This window comes from Heliconius melpomene, chromosome 19 (assembly GCF_056956725.1).
Source record: "Heliconius melpomene rosina isolate 202511_hmr_F chromosome 19, ASM5695672v1, whole genome shotgun sequence".
Taxonomy (NCBI): Eukaryota; Metazoa; Arthropoda; class Insecta; order Lepidoptera; family Nymphalidae; genus Heliconius; species Heliconius melpomene.
In genome coordinates this window covers 10,529,959-10,557,599 of record NC_140407.1, presented here as the reverse complement: position 1 = coordinate 10,557,599, position 27,641 = coordinate 10,529,959, and the positions used below count along the sequence as shown (strand labels likewise).

General features: G+C 30.9%; 1 protein-coding gene across 3 annotated transcripts; it reads right to left on the bottom strand.

The window, feature by feature from the left end:
• Window positions 1–11,209: 11,209 nt before the first annotated feature.
• On the bottom strand, window positions 11,210–27,167 carry LOC146528705 (uncharacterized). 3 transcript variants are annotated; one of them, XM_085202688.1, is made up of 10 exons: window positions 26,860–27,167; window positions 24,512–24,673; window positions 18,564–18,872; window positions 18,264–18,466; window positions 18,021–18,184; window positions 17,848–17,931; window positions 17,593–17,730; window positions 17,334–17,509; window positions 16,417–16,611; window positions 11,210–16,022 (listed from the first exon to the last, which is right to left on the bottom strand). In XM_085202688.1, the coding sequence occupies exons 1-10, from the start codon at window positions 27,052–27,054 to the stop codon at window positions 15,666–15,668; spliced, it is 1,983 nt and encodes a 660-aa protein (XP_085058814.1). In that variant the 5' UTR covers window positions 27,055–27,167; the 3' UTR covers window positions 11,210–15,665. The 3 variants fall into 3 exon arrangements, with proteins under 3 accessions (XP_085058814.1, XP_085058816.1, XP_085058815.1); XM_085202690.1 differs by having other exon boundaries at window positions 17,355–17,509; XM_085202689.1 differs by having other exon boundaries at window positions 24,512–24,670.
• Between the last annotated feature and the right edge of the window lie 474 nt (window positions 27,168–27,641).

Genomic DNA, 27,641 nt, shown 5'->3' with positions numbered 1-27,641 from the left:
ATATGCATTAAGGAAAATATTGCATTTTTCTTTAATTTATTTACATTTCAAGTAGACAATCTGACGACTGTATCGATCGGCTTCGTCATGCACAGTTTATGTTACCAATACTAAATCAACCAGTAGAGTTATTAAATCTTCCACCAAAATTTGCAGCAACTCATCAACATTTCTACGGTGTGTAATATTTATATGACTTAAAACCACAGCATTTGAGTAGGATAAACATTGGAAATTTCTAGAGCATGTTATGACAATGAATCCATCAGCTCCTGAGGAATCTAATTAGGAACTGCAAGAATGGTAGTGGTTTCTGATGTGGATGCAGTACAGGAGGGTTGCAGTGCTCTTTAGTTTGCGGCCCGTGTATTGGGCAAGCTTGTGTTATTGCATCACCATATCAGGGTGATATCACTGAAGACTGCATTTTTGATCCAGAAATTCTGGAACTGTCTAAATGTTGTTGAAGATGAGAGCACATAAGAGGAATCTGAATTTTTAAAGCTACTGGAAGACGACGATGGATCTTCCATGCTTATACTTAGCTCACCGATTGATCTTTGAATTGAATTGTGAACCATTTCCACTTTCAGACTTTATGACGTATAGCCTCTGCAATTCTATTGGAGATACCTATCTCCAGCAGTGGACGAAGACATTGAATTGATGAGACATTAAATAAGCAAATAATCAAAAATCTTTACGCCATAAAAGTCTATACGTAATAAATATTATATATGAATAAATATGTATATATATATGAATTAAAAATGTACTCGTTAAATATGAACAAAAATATTAAAATACTTCAAGGTCACAATCACAATGAGCTGAATTGGAGCTGGCGGCATCTATAATAACAGTAATGGCTATTGACATTAGATTGAATGTCATCCTGCCACAGGGTTGTACGTAATAGATACTAATACTTTTTATTACGTATTCAACACTTATTACATTTAAATTTGTTAGTCATCTCAGTAAATGGTATTTTTTAAATATTTTTATAACTGTTTACCATATGTAGTAGGGAACGCAGAGTGAGAATAGTGTCAAGACACTCCGCTCCCTACCGCCGAATTCTGGAGGCATTGCTGGAGGTGTTGAGTGATGGAACTCAACTCCGCACTTTAACTGGACACCAGAACGAAGAAATGATAACATTAATTAGTAATATTTCATTTTACTCGAGTCGGAATCGAACCCACTACCTGTCGCACTTACTGTCATAATATATTTGTGCCCCTGCGCCACGTTATATAAATAAAATATAAAAAAATATAAATTGTGTGAGAAATTAAATATACAAGTACAACATTGTTTTTGTTATGTATGGAAAGTCAAATTTCATTGGGTTGATTACGAGTATATGTTACAAAAATATTTTCGATGAAAATCTATATATTAAAATGTGAACCAAAAATTTAGGACCCCTTTTAACTAAAATTGCGCGAACGGAGGAGTGTGAAGTTTGGCACACTTATAGTTTATAATATGCAGGAGAAGTGCAGAACGCTAATATTTTTCAATAATAATTCTTTATTTATTATATGAAGTATTTTAAATCAATAAATAAAACACACACACATACATTTGACAATGTGCACAACACCTTTGAATTTAAAAAAGTGACAAGTTGCTATGGCAACTCCAACGCGCATTATTATATCCGTCAATTGGGTCTCTAATTAATTTAATTTCTCTATTTAATTGTAAGAAAATTGTTGGTTATCTAGTCCTTATTTACTTTGTCATAACAATAACTAGTTGGCCATGTAATGTTGCCCTGAATTAAAGGACGATATAAATGTATGTGTGAGACAGACAACTGTTAACTAAGTGATGTGGTAAAAAAATATAGATAATGTATTCACTTTTCATTCACTTAACCAAAATTAGATTATTTATATTTTATATACGTTGTTCTTTGTTGTTCTACTAATATTATAAAGTTGAAGAGTTTATATGATTAAACGCGAGGCAATCTCAGGAACTATCGTTTTTAAATTAAATATTTTTTGTATTGGATACTGGATAGTCCATTTATTGAGGAAAACTACGAGTATATTATAGGCCGTATCTCATCGCGACTAATAGGAGCGACGTAACTGTAGTAATGTCTTGAAAAATATGCAACGGGGTTTCAAAACTGGGTACCCTCTAACTCGGTACACTAGGTACCCTCTAACTCGGTACTCTAGGTACGAAGAGAAAAGGCGTAGAGCTACTTTTTTTGTATTATACATTTTTCAATGTGATTGTTTTGCTGTTAATTACTTTTCAATATATTTTTTTAAATGTTACATATCTGTAACTTCTCTCTCTCTCTTCTAGCTGAGAAGCTGTTTAATGTGAAGCTTCATCCAGTATTGCATGGTTATTTATTATTTCACTGACCACAATATATGTACATATCAGTTAATGTATGTTTCTTACATTTACATCTTTGGTCGACATCAATTAGTCGCAAAGATTTTGTTTCAATTTCGTTTAACGATTCTATAAAATGTATTTGCTGTTGCGACAGTAACTTTATTTCTTGTCTTAAATCGTTAATTATTTCTTTCAAAGGTAATAGATTGTTATAGACTGAATTAAGCGTATCGTGCAATACTAAATTATTATTAACATTTTCTTCACTAAACGCTTTACCAATGCCATTGGTTTGATTAAGGATTTTCCTCGTTTTTGTTTCTGTAAAAATACAAAGAAAAAATTAAAAACACATAGTTGGAATCAAAGATAAAAGTAGAAAGTATCCTCAAGAGTACTTTTTTTAATGCTCAACGTAAAATCGATGTCGGATGTTATTGGCAATTTTATTTCTTTGTCGTTTTCAGTGACCACACACTTGGTTGATACAAATTTATCTTCTAAACGTTTCTCAGGAGGTAACATAGGGTCAAATGTTTTAATTAAGATATTTTTTCTATCATTGTTCTTAGATATATGAAAATTTAAATTTAAAGCGATTGAAGCAGGCGATATGTTCAATTTGGAATCGTTAGCTGATATATCCCTTGCAGGTTCAAAATTATTCACACCATCATTATTATCGCTTGTAATTGCCATAAAATTATCAGCATTTCTTTCCCTACTTTGAAACTTTTCGCTAGATGGATTGGAGTCCAAATATTCCGATGTCATTTTATCATTTTGTTTATTTATAATGTTACTTTTTCGCCCAGTAGTAAATATTGTACTATGAGCTACATCTATGTTCTTTTGTAACATCGTGCTCGAATCCTCAAGTGAATGTAATAACGTAGATGTATGCTGTTTTGGGACTAGATCGCTGTTAGTTAAATTATGTTCATATAATGAATTTTTATCAAGAGTGAAGCCAGTGTTATCCTTTATTGCTAAGTCAGCTGACGCTTTATGATCTTTGAGATTAATGTTTGTAAAACTTTCACTTTTTGTATGTTGAGATATATTTGATATTAATTCCGTGGAATTTCTTGAATCATTTTTAGGTTTTTGCAATATTGTTTGTGAAAAATTGTTGGAATCAGTTCCCTTTACTTTTAAATTAGATATATCAGCATCTTCCGAATTTCTTGTATCTAAACTTTTACGTTGATATTCTAATAGGGGCTGTAATTACAGGAAAGTATGATTAATTTTAAAAATTAATATATTAAAATAATAGAAATAAATATGAAGAAGTAAAATATTATCTTTACTTTATTTTCTGAAAATATATCAGGGATTTCTGAATTCATTTCAACGCTTTTCTTTAGGTCAACGCTTTTATTCTTCGTTATATGGTGTAATAAAATTTCCTTGGACGAATCCTACAAAAGGTAACGAGAAAATAGGATATTAAAGTAACATATTTTGTATTGCGATTGTTATTTTTTAATACAATCATTGAACTTTACACCCGTGTACTAAATAAGATATAGAAGAAGGATTTCAGGAAATATTTCACTTATATGATTACCAATTAATTACGAATATTTAATTGGCAATCATATAACTGAACTATTTTAATAAGAAAAATACTAAGTTACGGTTTCGTAAATTAATTACAGTCGAGATAAGATACCTACCTAAGATACCACAAATATAAGTACACTTCGCGAGCCTAAGTTGAGCTTTGCATTTGTGTTAGTGATTACTAAAAGACGAGCCAAATATAAAGTTTATTTTTATTAAAAAAAAATAAAACATATCAATTCTTCTACACTCTTTCCTTTTATTTTCCTCTACACTTCTTCTATACAAATTTTTTATAATAATAATAATCCGACGTGCTGACGTCACACCTATACTATAATGATATTATGAACACTAATTTTAATGCAAAGTTTAGCTTAGAGCCTTAGACATCGCGTAGTATACAAAATTATATAAATGTCAATAAATATATTCAAATGTATACAATAATTTACAACTTACGCTTTGTCTGTTGTGAATATCGTCAGTAGCAACGGTATTATATATCTCGTTTTCAACTTTCGATCCTTTTAACATTTTATTTTTTGATAAATCATCAGATCTTGATTTTTCTATACTAGAACTGGTATAAGATTCTTTTAATGGAGATGATGTATCTTCGTTTACGTTTGAAGGGGATATTTTTGTATTAGATCCCGGCACAACAATGTCTCCTTCAGTGGTATACGTCTCTTTTTGATCTTTCTGTTTATTTAAAGTGTTATTTATATTTTTAAACTCCTCTGACTTTGTCAATCTACTGTGAACACTCTTAATAGAAGTATTTAATTCAGAGACTGTATCTTGGCTAATTTTTAAAGTTGCCGTACTGCAAACATCATTAATATCATTCTCATTTTTATTACTTTTAGTAATAGGTTTTGTACTTATATTATTCTGTGAGTATACATCTTGTTCAGTTGGTTTGTCGTCAATATCGTTCTTATATTCATCGAATTTATCGACATTTTTAGATTTGATTTGATCGTTGTTGAAATCTTTTGAAAAGGTAGTAGATGGCGTTTCAGAATGTTCAGCATCATTGGTGATTGATAATTTCTCTGCTATCTCTATATCCCTAATAAATTCAGTATTAGTCAGTGTTCGTAAGGATAGTTTTGGAGACTGCTGTATTTTAGTTACTGTAACGATTACATCGTCATTGGCTACATATTCGATATTTTTATTTTGTATTGGCATCTTATATTCTTCTTTTGATTTTTCTAAGCGTTTTTCTTTCGGTAAGGATACTGTTTTATTTATAGCATTTTCAATTTCAAATTTATCCGAATTTTCGTCTTTTAGTTTTACTTGAGTTTCTGATCTATTTTCAACTATATCTAATGAAGAACTTAATTGATTTATATCTATATTGCTTTTTTTGGAATGCATAACTTTTTTTTTTGCATCAACTTGACTTGATTTTTCTGTAGAAATATTGTACTCATACGCCTCCTTCGAATTTCCTTCCAATAAATCTGTAACGTAAGACGATATACTACTTAGTTTAACTATATTTGGACTTTAAAAAGCAAAATCGATACGATAGCCAGTATAATTGTTATTTATGTAACAAATAATAATAATTCTGTACCTTTTGATGTATTGCTTATGTCTATTCCGCGATTACTATGAAAGCTATCCTGCAATTCTCGCCCATTTTTCTTTTCTTTTTTGACATTATATTCATTAATGGGCTTGTCTGATGGTTCTTTGATAGTGGTTGATGATGGTTCAATCTCTCCCTTTTCAGTGATAATAATAGTATTTATTAAGCTATCTATTATTTCTTTTGCTTCCCTTTTCGATATGAAGTATTTTTTTTTATATTTGTCTTCTAAGCTTGTGTGTAATTTGTTATTAACAATTGTAGATTTTTTTATATCATCAGTAGTACCTTCACTGATTATTTCTTTATCAGATTTGTGACTTTTAAGTAAATTTTCGTTAACTAGTTCTGGTTCTGTCATCCTTATTTCAATTGATTTTAGAAGTGAAATATCTACTACTGGTGTAGTAATTTCATCTTGAGTTTCTAAGATTACTTTACGGTCAATATATTTTTTATTTTGATTTTCTTCATATTTTTTTTTAATGTTCGTTTTTGTTGGTGGCATATAATATAATTCTGTAAACTCATTATCCTGCTGTAGCCTTGTATTGTTACTTGTTTGTTCAAAACTGGTATTTTGAAATTCTTCGTATTTTTTTGTTTTACTAATTGATATATCTTGTGGATAAGTAATCAAAGAATCAGAAATTACACTATCACGAATTTTCTTGCTACTTTGAGAGTCGAATAACGAATCATCTAAGGATTTATTTTTAATATTCTCCGTACTATTCTTCGAAATATCGCTGCTTAATGGCTTAGTATTAGGAGATATAGAAGTTGGCTTATAAGCATACTTATCTTCACTAAACGGCGGATCTAGACATCCACCTATATTTAAAATAAGGATACATTATAATATCGATATAATTTAACAAAGTACTGTCACATTTACATTTATTAACAAGTACCTGCTTTAGATTGGCCAAAAAATGTTTTGGGTGAATTTATTGTATCGCTAGCTGGTATATTAGTTTTTCTCATAGTAAATTTTTCCGTTTCATTCCACGTCCAATCATTTATGTTATCAGTATATACATTTTGCATGTCACTTGTATTGTGCGATGAACTAGGCATATACGGAACGTCGTCTATATCATTTTGCATGAGGCAACCTGATTACCAAATAAATATAGTATCCGCTTCATCATCATCATTCATCATCATTTTATTTGTCACAAATCATTATACATATTTAGCATTCTTACCAGGTTTAAAAATATTTAAAAAAAAATTGTCGCGTTTTTTAGGAGAAATTTTATCACTATGAGAGCCCACAAAAAGGTTAAATGACATAATAGTCTGATCGCTGTTCACAAGTCGTACATTTTTCGTGCGCTGGCTTATATTTAATTTTGGTACTGATATTATAGCCTGTTTTATTTTAGGTTCTTTTTTGCTTTTAATTCTAATCTTGTAGTTAAGAGGGATATTTTCATTTGATGGTCGTTTTATAGTGGTATTTTGGGCTACTGCTATAATTTCGAATGGTAAATTTTGAACACGCTGCTCGTTGAAAGTCTCATCGGTGGGATGACTCTGCGTCATGTTTCTAAAATAATTAATTATGTTAATTGTTGTAGCCGATCTATATATATATATATATATATATATATATATATATCTTAATACATATTGTTATAATAATACGCTAATAATGCCTGGGTACGGTAATATATGCCCATTTCTAAACTACTTCCATTTACTACTTGCTTAGCTGAAATCTAAATTTTGAGACATTGCTTATTTTGAGTGGCGCAAAACATCGCCACGCTTTCTCGGAGGGAAATAAACAGTTTATATACAATTTGCCATTATATCACTAACTGATGGTTTTTTTTATATGTCAATGAATTAATGCTTATCACGCTTAACAACTTTTGTTGAGGCATTTCATTATATATCTTTGTTAACTGAACTGTTGTGGTTGTTTATCATAAAAAGCCTATTGATTATTTCTTATAGTTTAGTTTGACTACTATGTCCTACTTCAGGTCTGGAAGTCTTCGAAATCAAATGTATCCTAGATCCTCCCTAGGATGAATCCTCAGAAGATGTGCGTGTACAAACAGACAGATATAAATTTAAAAAATCATAGATTCTTGTTCTATTACACTATTTATATTACAATAAATAATGTTTTCTTAAAAATAATTAATGAACACACTTTTTTGCTGTTTTATTATAGAATAGATAGATCGAAAAATTTATATATAATTAGCACATAAAATTAAAAACTTATTTAGTTATAATATTTATTTTACAATTATGTATTATTCATCAAATATAATAGAATAGACCATGCGATTACTTTTACATGTGTTTTTAAAATAATTATAGTTATTTTCATTTGTCATATTCTCATTATTTTTACATTCTTTTAACAAATGATAGATACCTAAATTTGTACATTTATTTATAATATCATTCACAGTAACTTTAAGGGGATAAACATAATTTTCCATTGTATTTTTAAATAGGGCGACTCGCTCCTCCGGTAACAGTTTAGTATTTGTGTTAAGGGTTTTCTTAAAAATTAAATTATAGTCACAGTCTATGTTATTTAACATTTGTTCGTAGTTTGGGTGCAATATGGAATATTTTTGCGGAAAATGTTGTTTAAAAGATATAACATCTTCCAAGTTATTTTTAGGATTTTTGTTATTTTCTAGGTCCCCCATGTTTGGTAAAATAAGTTTCAATACATTTTCATCTTCAATGCAGCTAGTACTTTGGTCGTTACTTTGTGTTTCATAATTACTGTGTCGTATACTTTTATTTTTTGGAGTTGTATTATGTTTAATATTTTCTGTAAAAAAAATAAAGAAATAAAAATAATATATTTTTGCTTATAATTCAAAGTAATCTCATAGTGCTTCTTTTAAAACAACAAATATCTCTTTAAATGTTTCAAATTAGCATGAATGTATAGTTTTTGTGGAAACATTACAAAATAAATTAGATATTAACCCTAGATAGATAACCTACGTCGAATCGACGTAACCGATTTTGAAAAATTGATATAACTCGTTTGTTTTTCGCGTCACTAAACTGGCCGTTCCTGTCAACTAATAAGGCCGTTGGAGCTTGCAGGACACACTCGTATCCCTCCGGTAAGTGCAATACTTTCGTCAATATTTACCTACCTTACGTCGAAGTGACGTATGGTTATCTTTAGTGTTAGTTTTTAGATTTTTAGGAAAATGTGTTATTGAGACTTTTTTCAGAATAAATGTGCTTATTTTTTTACTTGTTACAGCTCACGACAAAAAAAAACATCATGTCGTCACATAATCGTATAAACGATGCAAAAATCAGTCGGTTGTTGCATGAAACGAGCGATGCAGAGATTCAGGGGTCGGACAGTGAAACTGAAGACAATTTATTAAAAGATGAAGTACAGAATGATGCTGTAGACTATGAGGTGAGTGGTCCACCAGTAGTAAACACATTGCATACTGAAGATCTGTCTGAAAATAATCCTGAAACTCCTGAAAGTGCTTCGGCAAGTATGCCGATTATCATGCCACAGCGTCAAGCTCTTCGAGGCAAAACGATCATCGTTGGACAGCCACTAAAGGCAGAACAAGTGGAAGAATATCATCTGCTAATATTATACGGACATTAAAGGGTCCCAGTCGGACGAATAAATGCCCTTATGAGCCTTTAGAATGTTTCAGTACATTTATTACTGATGACATTGTGGAGGAGATAACGAAATGGACCAACGCAGAAATTCAGCTGAAGATTGAAACCCCTGATGTAAAAGCCACCTCCCACAGAACTCGAAGGTGTATCTGAGCTAAAGAAAAGAAAATATTGTGCCTTTTGTCCATCAAAAATTAGAAGAATGACAAAGACTATGTGCGGCAACTGTAAAAATCCCATTTGTGGAGAGCACAAGTCCAGCGCCTGTCCTAAGTGTCTTTAAGACGAAAATTAATAAAAAAATATATTTAAGTAGGTTTCTAATATTATATAGTTTATAAAAAAATAACTTTAAAAAGTTTCTGTCCCAAATTATAAAACTGACGGAGAGATTCCTAAATGTTTAAGTTTTATATAGTAAGAAGTACCTCCTTTTGTTATTTTTTTTTTTTTCTTATAATAATATAAATAAACTCTAATGTTTTTTATTTATTCAGAACACAATTACATATATTAAGATATAATATCATATTCATAAACCTAGGATATACATAATCCAAAATATGCTCACTCAAACATTCGCACGTTGAATCGACGTATGGTTATCTTTAGTGTGCAGTTAAATATGGTTATCTATCTAGGGTTAATATAATGGCACGTTCGCTACAAATGAAGAACACGAACGACTATCGAAAAAGTATTCGTATCGTTATCGAGATTTTCGATAGTTGTTCGTGCTTGAACTACTGAAATGAACTGAATATTATCATCGTAATATCATTGTCCAAATGTCAAATTTGCTTATAAATATAAGAATGCAAAGCTCTATAGTTTTTGTTCAACTGTTTTTCCTTTATCACACTTTTCCACCCCTTTAAAAAAAAATATTTTCCTAATAATTTATATTTTTCTGGTGATCTCAGGTTCGTGCTGTAGTTGTAAACTACTACTACGCAGTACTAATAGTGCTTAAAAGCATGGACAGATATTTTAAAATGATTGTCATGTAATTTATAAGTATGTACCTTTATTTTTCACTTGAAGATTTATTGGTTTTATATCAACCAATGATGTTACTTTATTTAGTATATAATTTTCGCTGGATGTGTGCCTAGGAACATTTGAATTTAAGTTGTCTACATTAAATAATGAAGAGGATGGCAACAGATCAATACAAGAATGATATATTTTTAGACAGTCGGCGTCATGTTTTTTAATTATAATTTTATACGTCATTGGTATAACATATTCGGCTGATTGTTCTTCGGTGTTGAGTGCTAATTTATTTATATTTTTAATACATGTTACTATTGGTACGATTTCAAGGCAATAGTTTGAGTTAAGTTTAGAAAATTGTTTCATTAGAGGTGTAAATTTAATTCTAATATAAGAATTATCCATTTATACATAAATAAAACTGAAAAAAAAAAACATAAAAATTAAAATAAAATATACGTAGCAATTTCTGTCATATACTATTGTAGGGTTGTTATCTACACTATGTACATTTTACTTACATTAATGTTATCTTAATCTTGTATAATATGAAGGAATTACATCTTACCTATTAGGGTCCTAATTAGATATGCACTGATAAAATACTGAAAGAAAAATAAGTGTCAATACAAGAATTTAGATTTGTTAAAATTTTTCTTCGAAAATTATTTTATTTGACGTGAATTTGACATAGATATCATTTCTGGCTGGTTTTTTTAAAAAAAATTTTATTATATTTATTATAGGTTTAATAAAAAATATTTACACCAAGATAATTGTTCTTTTTTTGTTAATTGAAATAAAAATTAAATAATAGATATTAATTGGCACTGAAAATAAATATAAATTACTTCATGTTTCGTTTCATTCATCAATATGACTAAGACCGTGAGATAAATTTAATCACAAGCACACACGATAAAAATAAATAAAGGAGATGCGTAAATGTAAAAAAATGGTTTTGTTGGTTTTTTTTTATAAATAATTAAATATAAAACAATAAAACTGCCATTTGATGATTATTTTCGTTTTATTTTCACAATTCGTACTACTATACATTACTTACATGAGCGTAATTTATTCTATTTACAAATATACGATATGCCAGACACTATTATTGCCCCAGATAGGAAAAGAGTGATATATAACTTTAAGTTTTATTTTCTAATTTGTATGTAATATACAGACCTTTCGATATTTTTCTTTTTTTTAATATGCATTTTTAAAAAATCCTTCAAACACAAAAAGTAATGGCTTAAAGTGTTTGACAAAAACATTATACCTACTACATGATTGTGTATCTATATAGAGTAATGTAAACCAGTAACCGACAAGCACCAATGGTCGAAAGATTTTCTCTATTTTTGACTAGTACAAATTTAAAGCAATTTTTAAAAATATATTACAAATTATTTATTTATTTTTGTTCGTAATTATTGTTCTAAACGTGACATATTTTTTATATATGTAATTAAATATAATACTTTCTTAAAGGGTCGATTATTGGTGCTATTACAGTATGTGAAATAGATATGTATAAGATATGCAAAACAATGATAATTCAAATTAATATAATGGGGCTTTTCTAGTTTCAAATTATAATTAATTCATATTAATTATTATTTTCAGATTGCAAATTCTTAATTTAAGAGAATATTAGATCTAAGTACGTCGTGTAGGTTTGTAATAGTCTCTTAAATCAAGGTTAATAGTTGCACTATTAAATTTAGTCCATTTAGACAAAAAAATCTGTACTGTTATCCTTAATTTAGCGTCAAGCAATAAACACTTAGGTATGGAATGCAACTAATGAAATATTTATTAGGCTTCGGGAAAACATAAAAATAGCTCGTTAGTTCATATTTTTCTCACATTAATTGGGTATTTTAAAATGACAACTATAAGATTTGTTGGTCTTATTTACAATTTCACATATTGGTTTATTTCACAATACGCAAAATTTATATGAAATAAAAATGAAAAATATTTTGTACGAACTAATTGATAAATTACAATACTATTTACAAAATAAAAAAAATACATATTTTGCTGAGGTATTTAGTATTTAATGTAAAAAAAAGCTTTTGATATTTCCTTTAAGTTAATGGGAAACGTTCAATATGTTTTTATTGTTAACTAGAATTTGAAATTCCATAATTGAACAGTAACAAAAAAAAAAAGACTTCAACCTGATCCCATATTCCAAATCTAAGGAAACTCCCATAAAACTACCCTCGAAGTTGTATCCTTGTAATGTATCCTTTAAAAAGAAGATACATTGAAACTGGTCACGCCGGTTCAATCATTAGTCCATCTGTCGCGCACATACTTATGTGATATTTATTATAATGAGTCAAAAGTTCTCCTCCTTTTACCAAGTTAGTTAAAAACAAAAATAATTTAAAATTTTTGAACGACATTTATACAAATGAGTAGGTACGTTTTTTTTGTGTTTTGAAAAGTAAAAGAAATACATATATACTTAATTGTATTAATATATGTAATCTCATAACTATTTCTAATTATTTACAAAATAATAAATTAAATTACAGTCTAATTTAAATTAAAATTATAGTTATTCTTATTATACTAGTTGGTCATACAACCATCACACACTACGACTAGAAGCTTGAGATCAATTGAAAGCCAATTCCTTTATTTTTCTATTTATATAATTTACACTTATATTAAAACAGGGACTATTTATTTTTTTGTAAAAATGTAAAAAAACACCGTATATGATTTATTTAAACGGAGCACCTTAATTAAGGATTTTCAATTAATAAAGTATGTGACGTTTTCATGACTTTTCATTTTTACCTTTATTTCTTGTTAAGACTCTTAATGACACAAAACTTATATTACTTGTGGTCAAAAAAAACCTAAATAAATACAAAAAATCTTCAAAATTTAAAAAAAAATATACTTTTACATAAAAGTAATTGATTCCAGCATAATATTAAGACTATATATTTATTTTCAAACACATACTTGTCTACGTAAATTTATATACAAAATTTTAAACTATTTAATAGCTCTAGTAACATATTGCATACGTGTCCCCCCTATCGTGCGATGCAACTTACGCGTACGAACCTATTCCTACTCAAATTTGTAACTTCCATCGTGCTCTGTTTTGCTAATCGCAAACTACCTAATCCCTTACATAATTCATTCAGTCCAAAATATCATTTGACATAATAATTTTAAAATTTAAAGAACTTCTATCATTAGGCAACTGTAATTTAAATTACAGTTTATAAAACAATTTTTTTTAACGGAAATAATGAAAATAAAAAATATTTTTCTATTTGGAAATTTCACCATAAATTTCAAAAGTGAGCATGAATTAGGTAGGAGTTACCTTACAACTAACCGTCAAATTGTCAATTCGATGCTACAAATCAGTTTTAAATAATATTTATGTATTTAACAACTATTATTTAGATTATGACTAAAGTTTTATTAATTTGAATATCGACATTATCAAAGTGTTTTATTATATTGTTTTCATCAGAACCTTATTTATATGAACGATTATATATGTATACCTTTGTGTATAAAGTATTTAAAATTTTTAAATATTAAAATGAAAAAATATATCTTTTATATATATTTTTATTAATTTATATTTTTTTATTATACAAAAATGTACCATCGAAATCACAATTTGTCAACCAAACCATTACCCATAAAAAACACCACCCAATTATTCTATGGAAGATTGCATATAACATAATATTATGTTTAAATAAATATAAATAAAAAATCTCTTTCACGTGTAACTGCGTTTGTGTCAATAACTTACTAAACTTTTTAAGTTCTTAACCTAATTCGCCATTAAATGACATCATAATAAAGATCATCTTACACGAAATCAAATAAATTATGTAGTTTTTGTAAAATAAAAATAAATGTTTTTTTACAAAACAGTTTGTGTTTGTAAAACTGTAGAATTAATATTTTTATTAAAGCAATTTTGTTAAGTGTCATATTTAGTCACTATTTTTTTTATGTTATAAACTTCTTGTGAAATCTGTATGAATATTATATTACTATAATTTTTTTTTCTAACTTACGACATGGTGGGGCCCCCGCATACGTACACGTAAATTTAGAGCGCAGTTTGAAAGTAATTAGTGAAAATCTATAATTGTCTTTGTACCTATACTTTGAATATGAAATAATTGTGACTAACCTTTTCTCATTCAAAACTTAAATTTATTTATCCTTGATTTCAGTAGATATTTCGACAAAATATTTATATGGTAAAAACAAAAAAATACTCAAAATAATACATATCTTAAGTAAACCTTACAATATGTTTTAAGACCTCTGAAAAGTCAATATACTTATTTACTATACTACGAAAATGACTAGATTCACTCATCCATTTGTAAGCATTAATAGCTTATTTTATATGACTAGATATTTACACAGTAAAAAAATTACATAATATATTTATACAATAATTAATATATTATAAGAAATCACGAATGGCAGTTTCTAGATTATTTATTACTAGTATATAAGTAAATACCTATTAATTATAATTTATGTTTAGTTGTTGTAATATTATATTTATATTTTTGTATATCACCTATACTAATAATGTAAATGGAATTTTTGATTAATTTTATGGATTGCTATAAAATTCAAATACAAAATTTATTTTTTATAATAAAAATGCTTTGATAAAATTAGAATGTTATTTCATGTAAATGCAGCGAAATTCAAACGAGTACCTTACTTCATCCTCATCAATATCACCAAGAATGAAAAATGACGACGGAGATTGGTCGACTTTTGTTTTTATTATTATTGTAACTTATTTTGGGCTGTTTATAGTAACCAAAATTAATATACAAAAATTAAAAAAAATTTAGCTAGCGTCTCTATGCATAAAAATATTTATGAATTATATAATTATTACATTAAGCTATTTACAACTATGAGCCTATATCCTATAATACAAATTGGACCGTTATAAAGTAATTTTGAAATTAAATTATTTTATATTTATATACATTGAGATTGTCGCTTATAACAGTTATAGATGATATTTTTTTCATTTATGAAATGTTAAAGGTGAAGTAGGGAATTTAAAATAATGAAATAAAAAGAATTATTTGAACAAGTTATAGGCACTTACTTATTTAAAATAATCAGTATATATTTCTTTCATTTATGTAAATAAATTAAATTAAGAGACGAGTTGATATTAAAATGGTCGTCAAAAATCTTTTTGTCTTTATTAGTGTTTTATTCAAAATATTGTAAAAAAAAAATAATAATAATTAATTGTAACCTCATCGTAATACCCGTGTATGGAATTATTGGACAACAATTGTAGGAGTTCGACACAAACCTCACTGATATTTCAAAATTTCAACATAATTGTGTCGTCTTGCAAGATGCCCTTCCCGCAAATATCTGATTGAAATGCGCCGATGGGCGTCGGCGTGGCTCAGGTGCACAGCCCCGAGTTGTCGACAAGCGAACGAGCGAGGACGTCCGCAGCCGCTATGTCGCTTACTTTACCTTCAAAATGTCCCCTAACGTGGAACATAAATTCCGCTTTTCCAGCGAACTCCTGTCTACACATTAGACACAAGTGGTGCGCATGTGTGTGTTGCCTTTCTGGTGCGTAGTGTGTGTGCCCGTGTGTGAAATACGCACCCCCTCCCCCCCCTTCGTTCACCACCGTAGCGGAGGATACTGACGCCGCGGATATCCCGTGACCGTTCAATATTTGTTGATTTTGGTTGTGATGGTGAAGAAGTTGCAACTTTTCTTGGTTTGTTAAGTGAACTTTTTCTTGTTGCTGAAAATTAAAATCACTCATATCATATGGTTGTAAAATGAGTAAGCATATTATATATTTGATTAATGTTGTAGATATGTAAATTATGTTTCGTTATTGTAACCAATTGAGCCTAGTCATGGCGCAGGGCCACAAGCGTATGACCGTAAACTCGAGGAAATTAGATATTTAATATTTTCATTTCTTCGCTCTGTTGTCGAGCAAAGCGCGGCGTTGAGTTCCACCCCTTAACACGCCATGACTCCAGAAATACGGCGGAAAGTGGGGAGCAGAGTGTTTTAACACTAGGCTCCCTCTGCCTACTCTGCTACATGCGGGATACAGACGTGACGACATGATGCTGAAAAAAGATCAGTAAATAACTAATTTAACTTCTTGTGCTGATAAAACAAACCTGATGTTGTGAAGCTTGTTGCATTTTATCCTGCAGTAGCTTGTTATCTGGGAGATGAGACTTGGCATGAGCACTCCACTCGTCCCTCGTGGCGAACAGGCGCCCGCACAGCTCGCACGACCAGGACACCACCATGCCCGCCGTAGCCGCCGCTACAGCTGCTGTCGCTGCATTTGTATGCACTAGATTCGTGTTCTGAAAATTTAGGGAAAGCTGTCAATAATTATTATGAGTGGTGAAATAAAAACTAAAAATAAAAGTTTTGAATCTGTGTTGTTTGAAGTTTTGTGTCGAAAGAAATGGGTTTGCCTAATAGGTACAGAGATCGCCTCTGTTATGTCTTAGCTATCACAAAAATTTTATGGCTACACAAATCAGAAATAAACAATATTATCGAACGTAGATGAAGACTTCTCTATGCAGTTTTACTCGCACTTGTTTTAAATAATTTTACACCAATAATTTGGGATTAATTAATAATAATTTGATATAATAAACACGTTACACGCCAGATCTTTAAACTAAATGATATCAAAACTCAATCTGTAATTTCAAGAAAGTATTATGAAATATTACATACATTTATTTTTAATTGAGATTTACCTTCTACTGAACTCGAGTGATTTTGTTATTCATAAAGCACAAAAATTAATAGGGCGACACAAACACTACATTTCGGCATAATAAATTATGGCGAACCTTAAAGAATGCACTTAAATAAGCGTTGAATAGCTTGGAATAAAGAGAAATCGCTAGAAAAAAAAGTTAATTCAATGTCGTTATTCTAAGTAAAATAATAACAATAAACTTATATAAATTACAATAATAAAACATCGTAACATGCCACGTAAAAACAGCTATAAACAGAACTTGAAGACATCAATATTCCATGCCATTGGTTTTTCATTGGGATTTACCGTAAAATTGTGTCCAGGTACCTGGCAGACCTGAATAGGCTGCTGGTGGGCATGTTGTTGCTGTTGTTGCTGCTGTTGTTGCTGTTGTTGTTGTGCTGCTGCTGCAATTTCAGCTTGGCTCGGTTTTGTATCTTCTTGTTTCGTGAGTTGCGGCTTGACATCGTCTAATTTAAGAGCTGCAATAATTGTTGTACTTTGAATTCCAATTGATAATATTTTTTGTCAAAAGGTATATTTCTAACGTTAAGTAAAAACTTACGAGGTATTGTAATTGTGCGTTTTCCTAAAGGTGCTATATTTGATGGCGTTATATGTTTTAATTTATTCATATGTAGAACAAGCTTATCTCTTCTTGCAAAGGCTTTATTACAAACTTCACATACATATGGCTTTTCACCTGCCCAATTTAAACATAAATAAATTTAAAGGTTCTTGCGGAAGATATTATATAGTAATATATTTCTATATCAATTTTAATATGTTAATATATTTATATTTAAAAGTTTTATTTTACCTGTGTGTATCCTCATATGTATTGTTAATTTGTCTTTCCGTGCTAAGCCTTTGCCACAAACAGTACATTCAAATGCCTTATTGCCTAAAAATAAATTATTGTTAAAAAAATGCATGTAAGATTTTTAATTTTCACTTTTTCAAAGATTGTCAATCATAATATTTAGATTTTACCTTCATTAGTAGAACTAGTTGGTTTAATAGCTGGGTGTTTCCTAATAGCAGTCCCTTGAAGAGCTTTTAACCGCGTCCCTGGATGCATTGAGCCACCTTCAGCATATGGTTCTGTAAATGGTATTAGATTTGGCCTCGGGATATTATTTGTTACTTCAGGTGACCTGGAAATGATGAAGTATTTTTAATGGTCAATTAACGTATTGATTTGATATATGCATAATCTGATATATATGGCTTTACCAATTTCCTAAGCTTTGTAATACACGCACTCCACCTTCAAAACCCATTCCTACATCATCTGGGACGGTAAATGTTGAGTCTGGTCCTCCAGTGCTGGAGCTTACTTGAGGTACTTTTATTGGTGAATTAATAGAGGCATAATGATGTTGAGTAGAGCTAACTGTTGGTGGTGAAGGATGACCGGGATGTGTATTACTTTGAGTCTGGTAAAATAAATTTATCATTTTATTATATTTTAATATAAGTAATATCTAAATTTAATTTTTATTATATTTTTATTTTGAATATTTGAATACTAACTTGCATATCTTGATGGTGACGTGACGAATTATTGGCGCTATTTGCTTGCTGTTGCTGCTGCTGTTGTTGCTGTTGTTGCTGTTGTTGGTGTTGCTGCTGTTGTTGCTGCGATTGTTGCTGTTGTTGTTGGTGTGGCTGTTGTTGGTGTTGCTGTTGTTGCTGGTGTTGCTGCTGCTGCTGCTGCTGTTGATGCTGTTCACGTCTTGCAGCAGCAGCAGCTTGAGCCATATGTTGTTGAACCGCTACATGTGCCTCTAAGTATGCTGTTTTTTGTGCTTCTGTCATTTTATCCATATTAACCGTGCCATCCTGGTAAAAGAATTGAAATAATTACAGCAGGGCAGAGACAACCAAGAATAGAAACATCTAATTAATTAATCGCTGTCTGTACGGCGAAGATATATCTATTATTGGGGCCCTTACCATTGGAATAGAACCAAAAACAATGATTTCAAAATTTTTGGCTGTATGTCTTTTATCTGTTTGTCTGTCGTTTATGACATCTCAGAAACGGCTTAACCGATTTAAATGCCCTGTATATTATTTTATTTTGGCACATTTTCTTCTAACATTTCGTGTTTGTTTTATTTAAATGAATAATATATTATTAACTATTTTGTTCGACAAAATTGCTACAAGACAACAGGTACAGTTTTATTATATTTAAAAACAACAGTTCTATTAAATCAGCTAAAACTTTAGATTTCGTGTCTTTAAATTGGTTATGTTATCAGAAAATGTAAGTTATTCAGATAAGCAAATAAATAATTGTGTAGTTCAGTCGGGCGCAACTGAGAACGGGTCGCTAGTAAGCATTATATTAATATAAGCTTAAAATACTCTCCTTCTTTTATGATTTTTTTATATTGTTTGAGTCGTCTATAGATAATTTTCCGCGCCTTCAATGAGTGTCTTTGATGCGGTCGTAGGGAGGGCTAGGGAGGCGTCCCCGAGGCCCCCTAGTGCATTCACCCCGCAGAAAGTGAGAACAGTCCCCCACAGCCGACTTTCATTCCATAACACGAATATGAACACCCTATGCTTAATTGCCCAAATTTGATAAGGGGTGGGTTCAACGACCGGCAGAAAAACGGGGAAGCGGACCTAATAGATTTCCAGGGAAATATTATTACGCAGGAATAAAACTAAACAATGTATATGTTGTGTATATTTTTTCTTAGCTTCAAGTGTGTTCTCGCATAGCGGCGTAGACAAAGAGAATCTAGCAAAGTGTCAAAACACTTAGTTTTTTGCTTTCCATCCGAATCTGAGACATTAATGACGTCGCGTTTCGTCTTTTCAGAGCAGTATGTACCTACCTGCTATATAGTTTATTATATTGACAGTATAATTTATACAGCTTAATTCGAGGTATTATTAAGATATTACTATAATATTGTATGGCAAATACAAAATGTAATAAAAAAGAAATGACTTTAAAATCTGTCTTTAATCTGCAAAAACTTTAAGCTAAGTATATAATTCACTAAATTTACCAGTTAATGAGATTTATGAATGTAGAAAATAAAAGTTTGCCACTAAATTAAAAAAGCCAATTACGCACAAGAATACCTCATTGGCTGTCTCGTATTTGTAAACTAACTTAAGTAAAATTCATTCAATGCTAATTCAATCTTAGATTAGAATTTCACACTTAGGTACTATTCTCAATATTTTCTTTGACGTTAAGTTTTAGGTCATATCTGTTGCTAAATTCGCTAGCCACACGTTTCTCAAAGAGCCAGACTACATTATCATGTACACTTGAATGATCTGATTCCGCATTTTCATTGTTTGAGGAAGTCCCCTCGAAGATAAAAGAAGGGTCGAATCGGGGTGCCTTATCACTTCTGCACTGATTAAAAGCAAACTTACCTAACAGGGGCCCAAACAACAAGGGTGGAATAAGTGCCGTTGAATTTGAATATCGAATTATTGTGACGTAACCTAATGTCTATAGTGACAAAAAAAATACAAATGCTTATTTAATATATATTTTTAGCTGTATCCCGCACACATCAGAGTAGACAGAGGGAATCTAGTGTTGAGACACTCCGTTGCACAGTTTCCGCCGAACTCTGGAGGAATTGCGTGTTGATTGACGGAACTTAACGACGTGATTTGCCTCGACGCCAGAGAAAAATATTAAATATTTAATTTCCTCGAATGGGAATCGAACCCACAATCTGTCGCGTTTACAATCCCACTTTGTGCCCTTGCTGCACGACAGGCCTCATTTAATATGTTAAATAGATTAACCAATATATTAGTGACTTGTTTTTTTTCTATTGGACTTCTTTTCTTTATATAATTGCTCACATGTACTTTATATAATAATATTTTATTATTAATATAGTATTTTGCGAATTTTTAAATTTATCTATTTTACTTGTGTATAGAAGGCTATAACTTCCTTTTGGTGGGAGATATACGCGTTCAATTTCTTATATTCTTATTGATATTTCTTACGAATAGCAAAGCGATACAGTGTACATGTATAAAAGTTGTCATACAAAATTTCAATTAATGTGTAATGTCTATAAAACTACCAAGCGACTAACACGTCTTATATTCTAGTAAATCTTAGTATAATTAATCTTTAGCAATTTTTACTCAACTAACTCGTAACTAAATTAACACTTAAAGATAAAAAGATAAAGTCCAAAACGGTTTCTATATCTATCTCTACAAATCAGAAATTAAAAAAAATCTTACTCCAAAAAATTCTGATAATAATAATTCCATCACGAAAACAACGCACTATAAAGGTATATATGAGGATTCACTAAAATTAAACTTCGACCTATGTCTTGTCAAGGTTAAAGTCATGGTTAAGACGCGCACTCTCCCCCGTATCTACGTACTAAGTGCAGGCATCGGCGTTACGTCGATCGATTCCACTTTCCCTTCCAACCACCTGAATTCCTGAAGGCAAGGGGACCAGCTTGCGTGTCTAATGTCTTTTATTAATTTGGAAAACAAAACAGAAACATATTTATCATGGGTACAGTTTTTAAATTATTATAGGTTTTTGGTAAAACTGTTATTTTAGAACAGGTTGTAAAATTTACCGATTGGAGTAAAACAAGCATTACATGTCAAGGGAAAGTTTGCCAAAATACAATAGTCAAATACAATAGTCAAAACAGCTTTAAAATCTGTTAAGTCGGTTCTGAGATTAGCGTGCACTTACACACAGACAAACAAATAAACATTTAAAGGCCAATGTTTTGGGTTCTATTACGGTGATACGAAAAGATCTTCACATATATTTTCTTCCTTCTACAATTGCTTAAAGAGTTATTTTTGTTTCTAGACATATTTAAGTTCCAACCATCGCCTGTGTCTGGCTGGATGCATGTGTTTTAAAATTCAAGGGTAACGCAAACTCTCTTGTAGAGCACCCCCTCATTCCACGCAAGGGCTACTTCAGGGGATTTTGCAAGGGAGCTACATATTCTAGACGAAATTTTATTTAAATTTCTATTACAATATATATATTTTTTACTTTTTTTTAGTCTTTTATTATTAAGTATTAAATTATTATTAATTTGTTTTAATATTAAATTGAAGAAGAATTATTTATATAACTAGCAAATAAATTATATAGACAACAACAATATAGACAAAAAAAAAAAATTTTTTTAGTCGTCACTTAATAATCGTCATAGGTAGACGAAAATTCTAAGAATATTGCATGATGTTGTCTATTTCAATCATCCATCACGTTAGTGGAGAAGGTAGAATCGTCAGTGATGCTCTGGGTAGTACAGTCCCCACCGGGAGGCGGGAGGCCGTAGTAGGAATATCCTTCACCCCGCTAGGTCAGGGTTAACAGTCCCCCGAGCAGGGTGACTGCCAGCCTTCGACCTTGCTTCTGATGTATGTACACCGTTACATTGTTATGCATTCAAGGTTTATTTATTATATATTTTGGATACGATAAATGAAAAAAAAGAAAGTCCGAATTAACTTCGGGATGATACTCCTGCTGAGGGAAGTAAATTTTACGAGTCGATATCAAAGAGTTACTGGACATGCGTACCCAATAAATGTATTCCCGAATGACTTATTGTATCGCTCTCCGATGACAACCTTATGACTATCGTATTAAAGTGTATAATTCGTGATCGTTGAAGACAAAATGTGGATATTCGATAAGCGTTCGTGATACGCTTTTCTTGGGTTGGAAATCGTTTGTCCGCGTTTTTGGCACATTGTAAAATGAACCTTGAGCTTTATTCTTAAGTGTTAAAGTTAATTTTCGTTCGTGCTTCACGCTGCGGGAGCAGGGTCGATACGCGCCGGGCGCGCTGGATCGATAGAGGGGCCGCGACTCGCGACGTGCATCGCCCGCGAGCCGACACATAACAACCATTGTCTTTGACGTTTACTTGGCATTGGTTAACTTTGTAAATGAAAATATTCATAAATAATAATCGATTTCCCTGAATGGGATCGAACCCACAACTGTCGTACTTACAGTATAATGCTTGTGCCTTTGCGCCACGACGGCGTCTAATATCAAAGTCTTATGAAATAATAAGATCAATAATTATGTGAAATTAACGTTAGCTTACACCGCCGCATAATACCTTCAGTTATATCTTTACATAATGGTTGCTGAATAATTCATCTATTTTCATATTCAATAAAATGTTTATAAATTCAAAAGTAATTAACCTTCACATTTTAATTTATATTTTATTTAATAAAAAAGTGTTATTGATAAATTTATGAATGAATTCAATTATACTCTAAATTATTGTTTTCCTACCAGGTTTGAATACCTAAACAAAAAAATAGATAGACAGTTCTATGATTTTCTTTTTTGAAATATAATTTTTTTTATTAATGAGTTGAAGTGAAAATATTTTTATTTAAATTAATATTTTGTACCTAAATATATTTCCGAGTGAAATAATTGTATTTTCAATCATAAAGTGCGCAATTACAATGAGACTGATTTGACAACGTTTATAAAATTATAATAAAGTAAAGCAATAGTCAGCAAATTATTTTTTTCTAAATATAAGCAATATTTAATTATAAATGTCATCCATATGTTTTATCTCATTTCACTTTCGATTACCACATTGACACGGATATGCTAATCGATAATATATATCAATTTTTTATTGGTACGGCTTTATCTACGATAAGTTATCATTATACCAATATAACACATATAGCGTTGGCGTGTCCTATAAAAGTTCGAGTTAATTAGTATAATATTGTTTTAGTCTTTTTACAAAAATATATTCAATACAATTATTAATTAATTAATTGGTATTAATTAAATATGTATTAAAATAATTATTTTCATGTTGTTCATTATATAACAGAATCTTTCATTTTAAATGGTTTCTTGGGATATTTCAAAATTCCTTCGGAAACGAGTGGAGAAGAGAATTGTTAGTATATTACAAATACAAATGCGCGCATAGTTTCACGATTTACCTTGTATGTAGTAGGGTAGGCAGAGTGAACTTACTGTTAGTGTTCTCCGTTCTCCGCTTTTCGCTAGAATATGAGACATTGTGTATCGAGTGGCGGAAATTAACGTCATACCTTATTCTACAGAGTGGGAAAATCATAATAATCATTCATTACCCCGAACGGTAATCGAACCAACACGTTCACAGTGAGATGTCGTGCGTCTGCGCCACCATTGTCTCATATTATTATTTAAAATTATATCTATACTTATTCTTGGTCAAAAATATTAATATAATGTAGTAATCTCCTTGTTTTCGTTGTGTATTGTTCGTATTTCGATGTTATTAAGAATTTTTGTACTGAGATTTCTTTGTTTAAAATTGTTCTTTAATGAATATTAATATATCCTTAGAATATTTGTACTCGCCAGCTCGAGCTAAGCGAAGCATAAGGCACCTTTATAGCTACCTTTTTTTTAAACTCATACATAACAATTATATCACACTAACCTGAAAATTTATGGTGGAAGTGACGATTCTCATAGATTCAGCATAATTTCGCAGCACGGAATCCGTGTTAAGACAACTTTGGCGCCACTCGTACAGCTGTTCCAGTCTCGTCACACAGCGCTCGCAGATCTTCTTCGGCAGAAAGTCATCCTTCGATATCTGCTGGATATACATTACATCATGATTTTAGAAATAGATCGTCTATTTTTAATTATTATATTGCTAGAAATGTATGATAGTTGCAGGTTAAAATCTTTATATTGGTATATTGTGGATTTTTTTTCTATTATAGGTACGTTTAAATATAAAGTATAAAGTGCTTTAAATATTTTATGGAAAAGTAACTGTTGTTTTGTTCAAAGATGATGTACATATTTCCCTAGAGAAAACAATAATATAGAATGAATCATTTTGCAGAAAAAATCAACGTGATTTTGTATCTTTCTTCATTTTGTTTTTTTTAATTCCTATTAAGATATATACATCACATAAAATGTTAAAAAACTATTTTATAATGTTCATTTATTGGAAGTTTGTACAGGACGGAAAGGAGAAACCGGACCCAGATTTTTCCAGGAGCACTGTACACTGTTAAAAACAAAAGATAAAAAAGATAAACAAAGTGATTAAAAAAGACAAGCGTTAGTTTATATAAATTGTTCAAATAATTATTCATAAGTGTTATTCATAAATATTCAAAAAAATGTTCATAGAGGCATCATAGAACAAATTATAATTTATTTAATTTTAATATATAATCATTTGCCAAAACAATATAATACAATATACAATGGAATAGCCATAATTAATAGTGTTAACACTTTATAATACAATAATGTTGATATGATAACATCTTATAAATCGAAGAACATCGGCTGCACCACACAAATTATGATTGATTGTCACGTTCCGTCTGAACCGAACGCGCGAGTGAGAGCGCGGAAAAACGATAGAGAGGCATGATCTTCTAAGCGTCTGACTTGTGACGCACCTATCCATTCGTGTTACTTATAATTAAATCGTACATTGTCGCTTATAATAATTAATCTACATAATTTAATTAAAAATATTTAAATTGATGAGGGCATACAAATATTAATTTAGTTAATTTAACATTTCAGTTAAACTGTTAAAAAATGCGAATTTCTCGAAAAATAATGTAATTTTCAATGAACTCCTCCTTGGAATTACCTATTAAAAAAGCGATCATTAAGTGATAACAATTCAACACTATTCATAGAAGTATGCAATGTTTTTTTTTTCTTTCTCTTACGACGTTATCACGTAAAAATATTAAACCGACTTTTCTTTTAATTTTTTTAGCGTCACATTTTACCACGCAAATAATTGTGCATAGAGCAAAATAGAGTGAGAGAATCTAGTGTCAATTTACTATGTTCTTCGTTTTCAATTGATACCGCAACCGTCGTGTTGAATTTTCCGAAGTCAGGCATTATACCACTGCGCCAGTATGGTTACAACGTTCAAATAACTTGATAGTGTATACTATTTATAATGTAACTGCCTTAGCAGAGCGCTAACCTCTGTTATGTAATCTTATTTGCTCTGCATTGAACGTAAACGATTAAGTTAGAGATAATAAAATTATATAGAATTATATAGAATTCAAAATATATAATAGTTAAATTCTAGTTAGGTGATGCCAATATTGTTAGTGAAATTCTATTTTAATACCTATTTATGTTCAAGATGCGGAATTGAGCATATTAATAAAATTTTATGTTAGCATTAATGAACAAGTAAATATCGATAATATATATTTATGAAATATATTTATTATGCCCACAATTTTATAATAAAGTTGAAATTAAATCTTTAAATTCTTACAAACGTTATAAATAATAATAAAAAAAATTAAGCATTCTCGTGTTTATTTCCAAGTAATAAATTAGAATGTAAATGAGAATATATAAGTCAATTAATTATATCAGAAATATTTAAAGCTTCGGGGAAGTTTTAAATCTTTAACTACATACCGTCTCCGAAATAGTAAATCCATCCAAAGTACTCAATTAAATCTCTCTGTCTCTCTCTCTCTCTAAATTATAAATAATCATATAAAATTCTATTATTCTGACATAAGACCTTGTTTAACCGTTCAACAGGTATCGTGTTTCTGTTCAGGGATGCTATATTTCGTGTTGTTATGACGTTCGTAGCGCGTAGCGCGCGTGCGCCTACGGGGCTACGGCAGTCGACACGTCTCTATTGCTGCCCTCGCCTCTAGCACCATGTTTACCACGGCGTTCAGTCGTGCACCCGCGTATGAAAATAAATTCTGAAATAATAAAGGTAAGTGGCACTAATAATACAAAAATAAAACTCACCATAGTCGGTAAACAGGTCCGCAACTTGAATAGAATCTGCCGCTGTTCGGATTCCTTGTCGAATATGTGAAGGCGAGGCCCGCTCTTGAGCGAGCAGAGGCGGCAGAGGTCGGTGAACGCGGTGAAGTTGAGGTCCTCGGGCTCGGTCATCGCGAAGCACCTGATGAGGAGGTCGAGGAGGCAGGAGTTGTCCATGTATACGGCGGTGGTGTTCGGGTGGCGGGAGACATCAACGCATGTCGCGGGCTCTCAGGGAGGCGTCGCGCCGCCGCTGCGTTCGGGGGGCACTGGGCCCTGCGCTCCCGGCGCGCCCCTCTCGCCCCCTACACCCTCTGCGCCGCCGCCCCCGCCCTCCTCCACCCGCGCCCGCCCCCGCCCCCACAAGCCACCCTCCGCGTGGCTCGGACGCGCCGGAAAATGCGTGCCAGTTTTCCCGTCTGCAATTGCCGATTGTCCGTATTGATTATGACGTCTTAATTTATATTTACGTTATTATGACTAAGGGAAGATGCGTCTCTTACGAGTGGATGTAATAAGTTTGCCTGATATCTTATTGATATAACGACTAAGTTTATATTGTTGTATTATACTTAGATGTCAATCAGCTTTTGTCTTTGACATATTTCAATGGTTAAGCCGTACAAAACTTACCTACTCATAGATTACTTGCATAAACATTTTTATAGAAATACGTTTATTTCTACGTAATAAAAAAAATAACTATATAATAATGACAATACATAATAAATCTACATATGTATATCTCATATCTACAGGCTATA